Genomic DNA, 16,796 nt, shown 5'->3' on the forward strand with positions numbered 1-16,796 from the left:
TATAACATCTTCACCAAGCCACTCTTTGACGATCTTGATAATCTGGGTATCACCTACACTAACTATGCAGATGATACTCAGATTCTCTTACCACTTACTGGGGATTACGTCGAAGATCTGGCTCTGGTGAATAGAGTCTACAGCATCGTTCAGGCATGGATGGCCAACCATGGCCTATGCTTGAACGATGACAAAACAGAGCTCATCATCCTGGGCACGGCAGCCCGTATCTCCAAACTTAACCAAAACTACTCCGCCTTCATCATCGATGGCAACACTATCAAGGTCGCCAGAGAAGTAAAAACCCTAGGTTTTTACCTTGATGCGACACTATCTTTCACCAAACAGGTGAACTCACTGTCATCATCCACTGCCTATACATGCAAGTTAATACGAGCTGGGAAACCATTCCTTTCAGAGGACAGCTGTCTTATTCTAGCTAGAGCCCTCATTTTATCGAAACTAGATTATTGCAACGCCCTCTACATAGGGACTACCAAACAAATCATCCACAGAATCCAAGTGCTCCAAAACAATGCACTTAGAGCGGCCCTAAGTATCCCCAGAAGTGCACACATTTCAGAAATAAGACGAAAACACAAATGGCTTTCCACCCAAGAAAAAATCAACCTTAAATCTGCGTCCCTTATCCACAAATGCCTAAACAATAAAGCTCCCCGATACCTCTCAGAACGCTTCAACAGGAAAAATCCAACGAGACTCACAAGGACAGCCAGCCCCAACTGCCTCCTAGTGCCCAGATTCAAACTAGCCACCATTGGAGGTTCCAGCTTCCCAGTTAAGGCAGCACAGTTATGGAACTCCCTACCCCTTGCACTCAGATCTGACCAAACCTTCAATAACTTCAGAAAGAACACCATAAAATGGCTTATTGAGAATGCGACATAGCGTATGTCACTTTATACGTAACGTCTTCTTATAATGTTTGTACTAACCTGCTTTTACTGTTTGATCGCCATAGATTTGACTGTTTAGCTACGCCTTATCTGCACTTGCACTTGCCCTACCCTGCAGATTCAAAATGTCCACTATGCCTGTAACCTGTAACGTTAACTAATCTGTAACCTGTAAACGTTAACTAAGCTGTAAACCTCCTTGTTCTCTTGCGCCCTGCTACCCTAGGGTCTGGTGCGCACAATAAATAAATAAACAAACAAACAAACAAACAAACAATAGGTATTGAGTTGTTTTTATGATTGTGTTTATATGCTGTCATAGTACTTAACCAAGATTTATCTTAGTCTACTTGTATTTATATAAATGCTTTATTTTTGCAATACACAGTTTATCTTTGGACCATATGTATGAAAATGTATTTGTAAAAAACTACAGCGCTCCCTCCGTCCCTCCCAGGATAAGCCTGGCTGCTCTGTCTACGCTACCAAAGGTTCTCAGCTAGTACAGTTTTATACTAAGGATTTTTTTTACTGCCTCATATGGTTTTATAAAGCCCTTAGTTGGACTTTAGAAAAACTGTACCCAACAACCTACGTAAAAGACACTGCTGTTGGCTCAGGAAGATCGTCAATGTCCATCAGTAAGAACCTGCACAACCTTTCCCCTGAGGACTAAAAATGATAGCGACCGGAAAAATGACTCATTACAGAAGATTGACATATGCTGTTTTTTCCTGAAGAAGCCAGAGTCGCAATCTGAAGACAACATAGACTGCAAAGCTGTGCTCCTGAAGGGTCGCAAATCTCAGCAGCAAAGGACACAAAGAACATTTACTTGGCTTTTGAATAATAATAAGTGGGACAGAAACAAAAAGCATAAAGTAAAGAAAAACACGAAAAATGAAATTGAATCACTTATTGTTGCTCCATGCACAGCACCAGCTCAGAAGACTAATACAAGAGGATATGAAAGCAAGTCTGGGCACCCTGTGTTTCAAGGTACAATCTGGAAACAACACTTGGGAAACTGTTGATTGCTGTTTAAATGATCCAATTACAAGCAGCCTAAATATGAACAACACGAAGAAAACAATTTCAAAATAGTAGTCATGTGGTGGGTGAGATTGTGGGAGTGACGGGTATGGAAAAGGTGAAAGCAATAGCCCTTGGCTCATTCTCGAAATATTTGAACACTTGGCTACCACTACATGAGTTCATGGACGATAGAGAGCAGATGTACTTCAAACCCAGACTGCTCCGTGTAATATCTATTATTTAACAAACATGAAAACCCCGAAAGCGGTCCAACTGACCTCTTAATACAAAGAGCAGAACACTTTTTCACCCATAATTTGGGATATGCTCGGGTGGTGGTGGGGCGGGATCAGTTAATGTTTGCTATGTATGGTTTTAAATATGAGCAATGGATTTGAGTTGCATTGAAACCCCAGGTTTGGGGTAGAATGAGCAGGCAAAAACAATGTATGCTTGTTAACAACTGGTTACTAATGCCCATACGATTATGATGCTCTAAAAACTTAAATAAAGTTGGTTAAATAAATTTTAAAAAAAAGCAACATTTCAAAAGGTTGTAACTAATAGGTTACCTTTTCAGGACTGCTGAAATTTTCATCTACAACCTGTAATGGACCCGGTATTTCGCACACACACTTGTTTTTCCGCCTGTTTTTTCTTTTTTGACGTTTTTTCTCCTGCTTGAGTTCTTGTACTCGTTCCTCCTCTAAAAACTCTTCACATAGTTGCTCCAATCTACTAATGCCTTGCACTTTTTCAACAGCCATCTAGATAAAGAATAGAAAAGGAACAATTTAATAGAAGACCAGTTCTTAATTGGGATAGATGTATAACCAGAATTAATAGCCTAGGGGCCTAAGCATTGCCAGAAAGTGTGTACTGAAGAGAATGTATTCCCTCCCACCCATAGAAAGATTCTCAATAATGTTCTTTTAAAACAAAAAATATTGCAGACTGATATAAAGCTTTGTTGACACAGTATTTAAACTTGCATCATAAAGAAAATCTGTACATACACGTATATGGTATACATTACTCACGGTAATCTCATTTCTTTTTCTTTTTTTTTTTCCCCAACACTATTAGTTTTCTCATAAACAACAATAATATGAGAAACAATGTTTCACAGACAGTATAAGCATGAAATCTACAAACTGACAAAAGTATCTTAAACAGTTAATTTCAAGCTGAAAACCAACCATAGTGAAACAACCATCAAAAAGAACCACGACAAGACAAGAAAAAAAAAAAAAAAAAAAAAAGGAGGAACCCCACTCTCTACACCTCGAATACCATTACCGCCAAACCATGCCATCTCCCCATCAGCCATACAAGGCCATAAAAGGACCCCACAATCTCAAATAATCTTCATCCTTATCTTTATTATGGAATGAAACCTTGTCATACTGCGCCAACACATGTAATTCTGTCAGCCACTCATCAACATTAGGTTTCTTCCTTGATTTCCAAACCCTGAGAATCAACTTAATAGCCACCATAATGGCCCTATCAATCCATCAAGAATGTCTCGCAATTCGACCACTCCTATCTTTACGGGAAAGTAAGATGACATTCACTGCCGACCTCCGCAAAATCACATCAAAAATCAAATCAATTCTATCAATCACTGCCGTCCAAAAGTCCAGCACTCTCGGGCAATCCCACAGTAAATGCACTAAAGTACCTCTATCCCTGTTACAACTCCAACACAAATCATCCGGTCGGAGCCCCAATCTAAACATCCTAACAGGTGTCCAATACACCTTCCCAATAATTTTTTGTCGAATTAACCGTAAGCCCATATCAGGACCCAAATGCAAATTAACCTTTAGAATGCATTTCCAATCCAACTCAGAAATCTCATCCAGAACATCATCAGACCAAGCATTTCTCAATCTAGACCATGCCTCCCGAAGTTTCTCATTAATGGGCATAAATTGCATATAAGTACGCACTCCATATTCCGGACCTTCCAATAAGGTAGCAATCTCCGGTTTATTTCCAATAGACCCATCAGCCAAAACCAATCTACAAGTTATCAAATTTTCAAAAGCCAAGTATCTATTCAATTCACTTCGCCTCAAACCATACCTGTTCACTAATGCCTCAAAACTCAATAACCTATCCCCATCCAATACATCTGCCAATTTCAGGATACCCTTATTAATCCAACTAGGCCAACTCAAACATTTATTATCAATCTGCAAAGCAGCATTGTACCATATAGAAGCATCTCTACTGAATCCATAACTCGTATCATTATCCCGAAACCACTCCCCAATTACTTGTCTAGTAGCCACAACCGGGCGCAACTTCAATCTCTTAATCAGCAATTTATCCATACTATATATGGATCTCAAGTCAAAGGGAGCACAAACACCCCTTTCCATACGCAACCAAATTGGTTCATTCACCGCTCTATCCCTAAAGTAATATGAGCTTTTTTTAAGTACAAATGCTTTATAGTATTTCATCAAGTCAGGGAATCCAAAACCTCCATCTTCAACTTTTTGCACTAGCATGTATTTCGGAATCCGAGGCCTCTTACCAGAACCCCACAAGAAAGAAGAAAATAGTTTCTCAATCTTAAGTAACTGCTTCTTATACAACAACAACGGGATGGATTGAATAACATGAGAATGCATTACTTACCGTAAAAGCATTTCTGATGGTTGTATCTGCTTAGATTCACATGCTGTGCATAGGTCCGACATCCAGTGGTCACTGCGGAGTATTGCATTTTGTTTTTCGTAGTCGAAAAGGGGACGTCGACAAGGCGTGTCTGAAACACTATCCCTATAGTGACGTGCGTTGTACCCACAATCCCTCACGCGTCGAGGTCCCTCTGTTTGTATTTTTCTGCCCTGAGGGAGCCTTCTAGACGTGAGTGAGTACAGAAAAGAGAGAGATATATAAAGGAAGTCTATGTTCCTTCCATCCGAGCGGGGAGGAAGGGCGGGCGCATGTGAATCTAAGCAGATACAACCATCAGAAATGCTTTTACGGTAAGTAATGCATTCTCTTCTGATGTTTGTTAATCTGCTTAGAATCACATGCTGTGCATAGACTAGCGAGCAGTACCCGGAGTTGGCGGTGGGTTATGAGAAGGAACAGTAGAGAAAAGGTGTCGTAATACTGCCTGTCCCACCTGGGAGTCAGATCTAGAGTGTGTATCTAGACAGTAGTGTTTTGTAAAGGTGTGCACAGAACTCCAGGTAGCCGCTTTGCAGATGGACTCAAGGGGAACATTTGCAATGAATGCTATGGATGCCCCCGTGCCTCGAGTAGAGTGTGCTCTTGGCCTAAAGGGCAGTTCTCTCTTAGCAAGAGTATAGCAGAGAGTGATGCATTGAACAATCCATCTAGAAATAGTGGATTTTGAAACTGCATCTCCTTCTCTTCCTGCTGCCACCGAGACGAAGAATTGATTAGTCTTCCTCAGTGGTCTGGTTCTTTCCATGTAGAACATGACCGCTCTGCGTACATCTAGTGTGTGCAGAGTCCTTTCTCCCAAATTGGAAGGATTTTGAAAGAACGTTGGTAGTTCTATAGATTGGTTTACGTGGAATTTAGAAATAAATTTCGGAGCAAACCTAGGGTGAGTGCGTAGAACCACTTTATCTTTGTGAACTGTAACGAAGGGGTCTAGAATAGAAAGAGCCTGAAGTTCACTTACTCTCCTGATGGAGGTGATAGCTATGAAAAAAAGCAGTCTTAAGCGTGAGGTGTTTAAGAGATGCTTTGTGCATGGGTTCGAATGGAGAGCCCATGAGTCTGGTAAGTACCACATTAAGGTCCCATCCGGGAGCTGGGTCAGCTATCGGGGGGTGTATTCTCTTTACTCCCTCCATGAAGGCCTTTATAACAGGGATCCTCCACCTGAGTTGGGAAGTAGTGTATGCAGAAAGTGCAGCTAGGTGGACTTTAATGGAGTTAAACACTAGACCTGAATCCAATAGGTGGGTCAGGTATAGGACCACATGTGTGGGAGAGCAGTCAATAGGGTTGATGCTTTTACTCCTGCACCAGATGACAAATCTTTTCCACTTGCTAGAATAGCAGTGGCGAGTGTTCGGTTTTCGGGCTTCCCTGAGGATGTCCATGCATCTTTGCGGGAGTTGTAGATGTCCGAACTCTATGATCTCAGGAGCCAAGCTGCTAAGTTCATGTTCTGGGGGCATGGATGCAGAGTCCTGCCTTTGTCCTGAGACAGCATGTTGTACGGGCAGGGGAGTTTTACTGGGGGGGGATAGAGACATCTCCATCAAGTGAGCGAACCATGGTTATCGTGCCCACATTGGGGCCACTAGTATCATGGTCACTTGTTCCTGGTGCATCTTGTGCACCACTTTGTTGAGAAGGGGAGTCGGGGGGAAAAGCGTAAACAAATTTCCCTGACCATTGCATCGACAGACCGTTCCCCTTGGATTGGTTCTGGGGGTACCTGGAGGCGTAACTTAGGCATTGTGAGTTTTCCAGGGTTGCGAACAGGTCTATTTCTGGGAATCCCCATTGTGTGAAGACGTCGAAGACGATGTCTTCGTGCAGGCGCCATTCGTACTCTTTGGGCAGGGGGAAATCTCTGCTGAGACTGTCTGCTAGCAGATTGAGTTCCCCGGGTACATGTAGTGATAGTAGGAACATGTCCTGTTTGAGAGCCCACTTCCATATATTCTGGGCCAGCTTGGACAGGCCTGGAGAGTGGGTGCCCCCTTGCTTGTTGATGTAGTACATGGCTGTGGTGCTGTCTGTAAGGACCATTACTGTTTTGCCTTGTAGGTGTTCCTGGAAGGCTCTTAGCGCCTTGAACACAGCTAGTAGCTCCAGTAGATTTATGTGTTTGGATGCTACGTTCGGAGTCCACACTCCGTGAGCAGTCTGATGGGATAGGTGCGCCCCCCATCCTGTGAGGGATGCGTCTGTGGTTAGAGTGGCTTCCGCCGCGGGTGTGGCAAAGGGTTTCCCTTTTTCCATGTTTTCCTTTGTCCACCACCGTAGCGAGAGAACTAAGGCCTGCGAGACCACAACTAGATCCTCCCATAGTCCGCTGGCCTGACACCACTGGCTGTTGAGCCACTCTTGCAATGGGCGCATGCGCAGGCGCGCGTGAGGTACCAAATAAATACACAACGCCATCATTCCTAGCAAGCGCATTGCTTTGCGTACCGTCACCTCTCGACCGGTTACATATTGAGGGATTTGAAACAGCATGTTTTGGACCCTCTCTTTGGAGGGGAAGACGAGGCCGTCCTTTGTTTGAATTAGAGCCCCTAGGAATTGCTTGATTTGACTGGGGTCTAAACTGGACTTCTTTTCGTTGATGGAGAAGCCCAACTGGAACAAAAGGTCTACTGTCTTTTGGGTATTGGAGAAGCATGTTTCGTAAGAATCCCCTGTTATGAGCCAGTCGTCGAGGTAAGGGTAAACTGGGATGGACAACCTGCGCAGGTGGGCCGCTGCCACTGCCAGCACCTTCGTGAATACCCTTGGTGCTGATGCTATGCCGAAGGGTAGCACTTTGAACTGGTAGTGTTTGCCCTCTATCATGAACCTGAGGTATTTTCTGTGCGCTGGCAACATTAAAATATGAAAGTATGCATCTTTCATGTCCAATGTTGTCATGTAATCTCCCTGAGAAAGCAGTGGGATTACTTCCTGTAAGGTTACCATACGAAACTTTTGGGGTTTGATAAACTTGTTCGCTGGGCGCAGATCTAATACAGGGCGCATGGTTAGATCCTTTTTGGGTACAAGGAAGTACACTGAATAAATACCTTCCGTTACCTGAGATAGAGGCACGACCTCTATGGCTCCTTTTTCCAGCAGTTGTACTTCTTGGAGAAGGATGGCAAGATGTTCCGGTGTTATGCGACGTCCCCTCGGGGGTCTGTAGGATGGGGAACTGTTGAATTCGATACAGTATCCGTGGGCTACGGTGGAAAGTACCCAACGGTCTGACGTTATCTCCTCCCATGCAGGGAGAAAGGATGTTATCCGGCCCCCGACCGGTGTTGCATGGGAGGGGACGCGAATCTTCGCGTCACTTGGAGTTGTTGGGGGCTTGGGAGCCTCTGGGGGTGGATCCCCGACCCCTCCCTTTGCCCCGGCGTTGGCCTCTTTGGCTGTACTGCCCACTATTGGTTTGGTAATTGGTGGCAGGGTATTGCTGATGTTGACTTTGTTGTTGGTGTTGGCCACGAAAAAAGCGTTTGTTGCCATAGCCGCGCCTGGTAGTGGGCTTAGAGATTTGGTCAAGAGTCTTGATAGTGTCGAACTCTTTTTTAGCCATCTCTAGGGCTTCATCTACCGCTTTTCCGAAGAGGTTAGCGTCCTCGACAGGTTTATTTATCAAAGACGCCTGTGTCTCTGGTTTAAAGCCTGAGTTGCGCAGCCATACATGGCGCTTTAGGAGTATTCCTTGTACCAGGGAACGTCCTGCTGTTTCTGCCGCGTCCAGAGAGTTTTTAACAATGCTCTGGTTCACTTGGGTTCCTTCGCCAATAGTTGACAGTAGGTGCGTACGTAAAGGCTCCGGTGCTTCCTCGGCGTCTTTTCGCAGTTTGGCCCACTGCGCGTCTGCGTAGCTTGCAAGCAAGGAATTGTTGTTGGCAATTCTTGCTGAGAAGGCAGCCGAGGAAGTAACTCTTTTTGCAAGGGCATATAGCCTCTTGCCCTCCTTGTCAGGGGGTGCTTCACTGGTGGAAAGTGGTACCCCTGCCCTCTTTCTAGTATTAGATACCACTAGGGAATCCGGAATGGAATGTCCCCTAATGTAGAGGGGGTCTGAGGGTGAAGGAGTGAAACGTTTTTCAATCCGTGGATTGACCCCTCTGATCATTGCGGGAGTGGACAGCGAAGGTATGATCCTTCTTTTTACTGAAGCGAGGAGGGGAATGGTCTGGCTGACCAGGGGTTTTTCTTTAATCACTCTTTCTACAAAGTCCAATTCTGGAGAGAGTTCCCCGGTGTCGAGTTCGAAATGCGCTGCTGCTCTGCGCAACAGTGCATTGAAAGTGGGCTGATCGTCAATTGGAGACGTGTTCCTAACTGGAGAATTGTCCAGAGGAGTTAGGTTTAGGACATCAGTGTCGGAATACACTGATGGTGATTGCCAGGGGTGTGAAGGTCCCTCTTCTGGGTTAACCCCGAAGCCTTCTTCTATAATGTCTGTTCTGTCTTCCAGACATTCCTCCTGGTTCTGTCCTTCATTGTCTATGAAATCATCTTCTTCCTCGAAGTATTGTTCCTCCCCAGTGAGGTCATATACATCTTGGAAGTCTGAGGCTGTGTCCTGCTGGGGATCGACTAGCCTCGGATTTTTGGCCCTGGGGTCCTCCTGAGGCCCTTCTCTAGTCCTCTTGTGAGTTTGAGAGGCCTGGGTGCTCATGAACCTTTCCATCCTCTCCATACAGAGGTGGAGTCTTTCCATTGTTTCATGGGGTACCCCAGAGCGGTCTGGCGGGGGAAACATAGGGTTATCTAACTCGAAATGGCTCGACCTCTCCCAAAGCGTCGAGGAAAGTGTCCCGTCGCCCTCCGAAAAAACCTTCAGGTGTGCTGGGTGACCCCCCGACTGAAGGGGGTAGTCCCTGCCTTTCTTCGGGCTTTTTCGGCGTGTCTTTCGACTTATGCGTAGCGCTCGACGTGTTCTTCGGCGTACGCTTCTGGGCGTCGGCTACAGCGATCCTCGCCAAGCTTTCGGCGACTCGTTTGTCGGCGACTCGTTTGTCGGCGGAAGCTTGCGTTTTCGACGCTATGGGTGTCGAACGCTCTACGGCGGTATGCGCCTTCTGTTGATGCGCGCCGGCCGATGGTTTGGGGGCGGCGCCCTTATTTGCCGAAAGCCCAGTCGCTGGTCGCGGCTGCGGTTGTGAGAGGGGCTTCGAACCCGAACGGTCCGAGGAGGCCGCCGGTGGAACCTGCGTCTCCTTGGGCGCCGAAGCTCTTTTCGTCTTAGACGAAGAAGAGCCATGGGTTGTGTGCTTATGTGAGTCTTTGTGTGCGTCAGTGTCGCCGGGGTGTTCATCCCCATAAGCAGGGCGTGAGCCGAGCCCGTCGGGGCCGGGGACAGACGACGAAGCGCGCAAGCGCTCCTTAGAGGGGGTTTCGACTTCCGTAGCGGAGGTCGTGTTATCGCGTTCCTCGTCACGGTCGGTGGTAGCAGCGGCGGGTGAACCTTCGGCCTTAGACATCGCGTAGGCCGCCCACCTTTTAACCCTACGGTCTTTTAGAGTTTTAGGCTTAAGAAGCCGACAAGCCGCGCAACCTTCCTCCTTGTGATCGAGGGGCAAGCAGCGGTTACACCGTGAATGCTTGTCCTTCCAAGTGAATTTGCCTTTGCAAAGCGGGCAAAACCTAAAGGGTGTCCTCTCCATAGCCGAGGCAATAAATCGCGATAAGCACCCCAAGGGAAAGGAAGGGGAAAGGGAAAGGCATTCTCAGAAAAGACCCAGAGATGTCCCACGACCCCACTCTCCCTACTGTATATGGCCTGCGAGGCCAGGCCACGTGTTCGGCAGCGCCGAAGGATTTCCTCCGCTCGACCCTCCGTCGAAGATTTTGCTCGGCGGAGAACAGCTTACAACTGCGTCGAGGGAGGGATTATTAATATTATGTGAAAAAAACGACCAAAGGTCGAGGAGTTGCAATGTCTCTCGAGGAGCTCCGCGTGAAGGCGACCAGAAGCTGGGCGGAAAAAAACAATCTGAGGGACCTCGACGCGTGAGGGATTGTGGGTACAACGCACGTCACTATAGGGATAGTGTTTCAGACACGCCTTGTCGACGTCCCCTTTTCGACTACGAAAAACAAAATGCAATACTCCGCAGTGACCACTGGATGTCGGACCTATGCACAGCATGTGATTCTAAGCAGATTAACAAACATCAGAAACAAGATTTTTGGCAAAAGAACAATCTTAATTGCATTGATCTTTGCCCACAGGTTCAGAGTCAATTTCTCCCATCTCCTTATTAACAATGACATTTGCGCATGCACCAAATTCAGATTATATTGCTGTAATTTCTTCAAGTCCCCAATAATATGAATTCCTAGATATTTAACCCCCTCTGGAGACCATTTACAATTCCATGTGTTCAAAACCGTATTCACACGCCGACCAGACAAAGGAAAAACCTCAGTCTTGTCCCAATTCACCTTGTGTCCTGACAATTCACCCACTTCTTGAAACATTGATTTTATTACATCTCCACACACTTCCGGATTCGATAACATAAGGAGCATATCATCAGCATACGATAGAACTTTCACTTCAACCTTCCCAACATTAATACCCTTAATAATCTCACATTGTCGGAGATAAGTAACAAGAGGTTCCAACGCCAAATCAAACAAAAAAGGTGACAACGGACAGCCTTGCCTCGTGCCCCTTAACAACTGAAATGGATCTGAAACCACCCCATTAACCAACACCCGGGCCTTAACATCATTATGAATACAATCTACCATCCTCATAAAAATCGGGCCAAAACCCATTTTCAGTAAAGTGAATTCTAGAAATTTCCAGTTTACCCTATCAAAGGCTTTTTCAGCATCAAAAAAACCTATGACTTCATTTGTGTCCTTCCCAAATCGGTCATCAACCACGTTTAACACGGTTCGAATATTGTCATAACCATATCTCCCTGGAATAAAACCCACCCGTGACCCATCAACCAGATCTCTCATACAAAAACCCAATCTGTTAGCCCAAATTTTTGTGAAAATTTTAAGGTCCACATTTAGCATTGAGATAGGCCTATGATTCCCACATCTTGTGTGATCTTGATTAGGTTTTGGGATCACCACAATCATTGCCTCTTTCATGGAATCACACATCATACCCGATACCACAAAATCATTATAAAGGTCACACAACACAGGTGCCAACTGAACATCAATTTTTTTATAAAATTCTGAGACAATACCATCTGAACCCGGCGATTTTCCATCATTCATTTGCGATATAGCCAAACTAACCTCAGCAACCTCGATTGCAGCATCAAGAGAGGCACGTTGTTCCTGAGTCAGGCTAGAGTAAAATTTTCTCAAAAAATGTGTCCAGTCTATCAGAAGTCGGGTCACAATCTTCTCCATACAATGCCTCATAATAACCCTTGAAGTAACTACAAATATCGCCATTTCTATTTAAAGTAACTCCCCCATCAGTTTGGATAGAAGAGACACATGAATCAGACACCATCTCCCTAAGCTTATACGCCAATAGTTTGCCATTACGATCACCCGATTCCCAGGACTTCTGTTTCGAATAAAACAAACTCTTACTTGCCAAGTTTTGAATGTGGGTCTCCAATTCCGCCTCCAACTTACGCAATTTCAGTTTGGATTGTCCTGAACCGTTAGTAGCACAGACTCTCTGCAAATTTTTAATCTCTTCCTCCAAATCACCAATCAAACGTTTTTTTTTCTTCACATGGGCAGCTCTACTAATCAATTCACCCCTCAAAACCGCCTTAAAACAGTCCCAAACAGACTTCATACTGGCCGAGTCTAAATTTTCATTAAAGTAATGACCAATGAAAGCCTCCAAGCCCTCTACAACCAAATTATCTTTCAGCATTTCAGCTTGCATCTTCCACCTCCTCGTCTTAGTACTCTTACTATCCAAAATCAACTGGAGGTCCAACAGAGCATGATCTGAGATACCTCTCTCTAGTATGTTTGTTGAGATTGTTTGATCACTCAAAGCCATACTAATAAAGAAGTAATCAATTCTGGAGAAAGAATCATGAACAGGCGAATGAAAGGAAAACTCTTCTTCACCACGATGAAGTTCCCTCCATATATCAATAAGATTGTATTTGAACACAAATGTCCTGAGTTCCTCACTAATCCTCTCATTATAATACCTACACTCTGATCTACGATCTATTTTACTATCCATCACTAGATTAAAGTCACCACCCAACACTAATGAATCACCCTCCATACCATCCAACAAAAGGCTCAATTGATCAAGAAAAGATACAGCTGGCGAGCATGGCGCATACACAGATCCAAATGTCATTTTTTTCCCATCAAGGAGCACATCAAGTAACAGGATTCTACCTTCCCCATCCATAACTGTCTTTTCAATCTTAAACAACAAGCCTTTCCTAAACAAAATACTTACCCCTCTAGATTTAGAATCATAATAATTCGAGACCGCTCTAGAATATTTCGAGTTGGCCAAGTATTTTTCAGTTTGTTCGTCCAGATGAGTCTCTTGAAGAAAGACTACATCAGCACCACTCCTCCACAATCTTGCTAGAACCTTGCGTCTTTTCACAACATTCCCAATCCCCTTAACATTCCAAGAAACAAAAGTTAACGCAACCATAACTCCCAAATTAGAAAAGTATCATAGGAGCAGTAACCATCAAGATCAGAGGCAGAGTTCCAAAAAATAAAAACAAAGTGTATAGACACAACAACAACAAAACATTTAAACGAACAAACAGATAGAAAGTACAAGCTTTGCACAAAAAAACCAGTCCGATAAGCAGCGGACCTATCGCATGTCATATTATATACATCAAGTAAAACATTCTGAACCATACCCACCAGAGACGAATCTCCAACCCAAACCTTATATAAAGTAATTCACAATAATATTCCACCCCCCGAAATCAATCCAGCTCATGTGAATTCCCTTTTTACCACCCACCCCCCCCCACATCTTGATCAGGTAAAAAACACATTCTCAGAATATTCCCAGAATTAAATACTGCAAGCCCGTCATGACCCCACAACCCAACACACTAATCCCTATCAACTAATCCTCACAAACACCTAAGAGATCTAATCCGAACACCGCCTCCCCAAAAAAAAAAAAAAGAAAAAAAAACCTCAGTACACCATATATATATACACAATTCCCCAACCGCAAAACTCAGAGCCCATACAAAGGCAACTACTAATACCCCATAAACCCACTAAACCATTCCCCATTTAAACCCCACAGTCAACATGAGTCAAGTGATCAATGAAATCAATATGTCAGCCTGCAAAAATCTCAGTACCATACCCCCATCCCCCTAGGAGACCGGACATGAGGGTGTGAAAAGAGATCAGTTTCCAAGTAGACCCAGAGAACACAAAGCATTCAACCCATATTTAATTTGACTCAAGGATCCCTCATAACAGTTTCCGGGCTCCCAAAAAAAAAAAAAAAGACTATCCCCCCCCCCCCTATTAACGGAACAAAATATAGAAAGAGAGGGAAGAGGGAATGAGTGTAAGCAGCAGGAAGTCATAGGAACACCTCCATAAAACCATAAAAAGGACCATAGAGCGCTGAAGATGTATGCCTCCAAGAACCTCTCGTATTCAAATGAAAGTTATGTGCTACCCCTTTCCTGAAAATATCTGCAACCATATAACTCATCCCTCAGGGGTACTGCAGTAGCAATAAAGTCTATAAGGGATGACATTTCAACATTCCCCCACCCCCTTCAAAAGATCAACAACCCACATGTACCCCATATACAGCAGCATCCCAGAGATAAACCAGCTGGGAATATCACAACTGTGGAATTTTCATGAAATGTATAGTGCAACTAGTCATAACCACTTAAAGAAATAACTCGGGGCCCTTGAACATTCTTGTTAAAAAAAAAAAAACATTTTTTTCTTTCTTTTTTTTTCCTTTTTCATATATGCAAACCAGAAAAACAACCAGATGCTATCATCAGTCCCATATCCAGTCTCCCAGCCGCAGTTCCAGTGCACAGCTCCAAAGTCCCATAACCCAGAACATTCCTCAAATCCAACACGTTCGTATTGGGTGGTGCGTTACAGCTCTGCCTGAATGCTAGTTAAATTCCTCCATACCACCTTAAGTCTTGTGAGAGTCTCCCTCCTTCCGATGTGACCCCGGTCCCTGCAATGATGTTCAGCAGAAGTCAGGCGTGTGCAATCCTTTCCAGTGAAAGGTGATCCAATGAATCTCCCCTAAGCATCAGATTCTTGTTCCATTATACCCCAGCTCAGCCAAAATAAGACCAAATAATAAAGCACTTCCATGAAGCGAGGGCAACGAATGAAGAGAATACAGGTAATTGATGACAGCATATGCGCACATGCACGCCATGAAGGGGGCTCTCAGGAGATTGCGGTGCATCCATTGTCATTATAGGCAAGTTACTCAGCACGATTAATGCAGCAAAAGCATTTGAGGGGCACGTACGCTCTCAAGTTATGCTATGAGCATGAAGCACAAGTTCGTTCATTTGGGAGACAGCCACGGAATGTATGAGCCGACGCAACCCCCCGTAACAAAGTTATGGAAAAGTCACAGGCTTACCAAGTTGCGGAGAGGAAAAACGGGGGCTCCACATAACGCGAGCCGGAACGAGGTTGCGCAAACTGAAGCACACTGGGAGGATCCATGTGAGTGGCTGAAGCACTGATCATGACGGACTATAGGCCGCAGGGTGATCCAGCCGAGTTCCGCTCCCATTGCACCATCCCGATCATGATCGACTGAACCAGGAAGTACAATCCATGTCAGCCACGTTACGTCGTACGTAACAAAAATAGAACAAGGTGCCTTACTCTAAATTCACCATCCGGGAAGGCAAACTCCACTCTTATTCCGGGAAAAGGTATAAGTAAATAACATTCGAAACCGTTGTAAATAACGGAATACAGGCGGCGGCCATTTTTATCCATTAAAAAACAACAGCAAAGTAATAAAAGTAGAGAACTTTTTTTTTTTTTTTAAAAAAAGGGAAATACGTGCAGTTAAGCATCTGTCATCACCACAGACTAATGTGTGTCAGATCGACCCTTTCTCCTCCTCAGTCTCTCCCTGGTCCCCAGACCAGATGAAGTGCCTTCCATTGGGTCTAAATCTAAGCCAGTTAGGAAATTCTCAGCCAGTTTGCTCTCATTAAATGAGTGCAGTCGACCATCTACCACAATCTTCAGGATTGCTGGATAAACCATGTAGTATTTTAGGTTCTTCTCATGTGCTTCAATCTTAGCCCCAATAAAAGTTTTCCGTTTATCCATGATATCCTTACTCAGGTCTATGAACACCATTATTTTGTTTCCACCCCAGGCAAGATCCTTCAGTTCCCGGGCTTTCCTCAGTACCAACTCTCTCACAGGGAATCTCAGGAATTTAACAATAATATGTCTTGGCCGCTCACCCAGTGCTGGTTTAGGTCCCAGAGACCGGTGGGCCCTCTCCAACTCCAATGAAACAGCTGTATCAATATTTAGCAATTTGGGTAAGGTCTTATTTAGAAAATCAATGATGTTATTTCCTTCTGCTTTTTCTGGAAAACCGGCAAAACGAAGATTATTCCGCCGTGAAAAATGTTCTTGCTCTGAGAGCTTCTGAGTAAACCTCTTATTGTCCATCTCCAATTCCCTTATCTGGTCCATCAGTTTTAAAGTTTTTTCATCAACCACATTCAAGTGATCTTCAACTGAATCCACTCTTTTGGCCACTGTGGAAAACTTCTCTTCAGACTTTAAAAGGGCCGTCTTTATTTCTCCAATGTCCAGTGTCATTTTGCTCAGCATCTCAAAGAGTTTGTCCTCTCTTGTCTCACCAGAAGTATTCTTCTCATCACCTTTCTGCCGTTTAGCATCCGGAGTAGCAGGGGTTGACATCCTTTCACGAGTTATTATTATAGTAATCACAGTATAATATCAGGGAGCATGAAAAAGGTTAGGTACAGGAGCACAGCAATCAAGCTGCCATCCCTGGAGCTGACAGTTCTAGACCGGTAATCTCATTTCTGATGTTTGCATTTACTTATACGAACATGCTACGCATAGGCTGCCATCTATTGGTAGCCATGGAGTATTACATGATTAGTTTTAGAAACTCAA

At 44.4% G+C, this 16,796-nt stretch overlaps 1 protein-coding gene across 4 annotated transcripts in view; it reads right to left on the reverse strand.

Annotated features, from left to right (window-relative positions):
• The window catches only part of GGNBP2 (gametogenetin binding protein 2), a 347,388-nt gene that overhangs the window by 146,136 nt on the left and 184,456 nt on the right, over positions 1-16,796 (reverse strand). For all 4 annotated transcript variants that reach the window (XM_069614701.1, XM_069614703.1, XM_069614699.1 and 1 more), the window contains one exon: positions 2,525-2,719. In XM_069614701.1, coding sequence (XP_069470802.1) covers positions 2,525-2,719 — 195 coding nt within the window. The remainder of the gene's footprint in view (positions 1-2,524; positions 2,720-16,796) is intronic.

The sequence above is a fragment of the Ambystoma mexicanum genome, chromosome 9, assembly GCF_040938575.1.
Source record: "Ambystoma mexicanum isolate Mex_15411 chromosome 9, UKY_AmexF1_1, whole genome shotgun sequence".
In the NCBI taxonomy this organism is placed as follows: Eukaryota; Metazoa; Chordata; class Amphibia; order Caudata; family Ambystomatidae; genus Ambystoma; species Ambystoma mexicanum.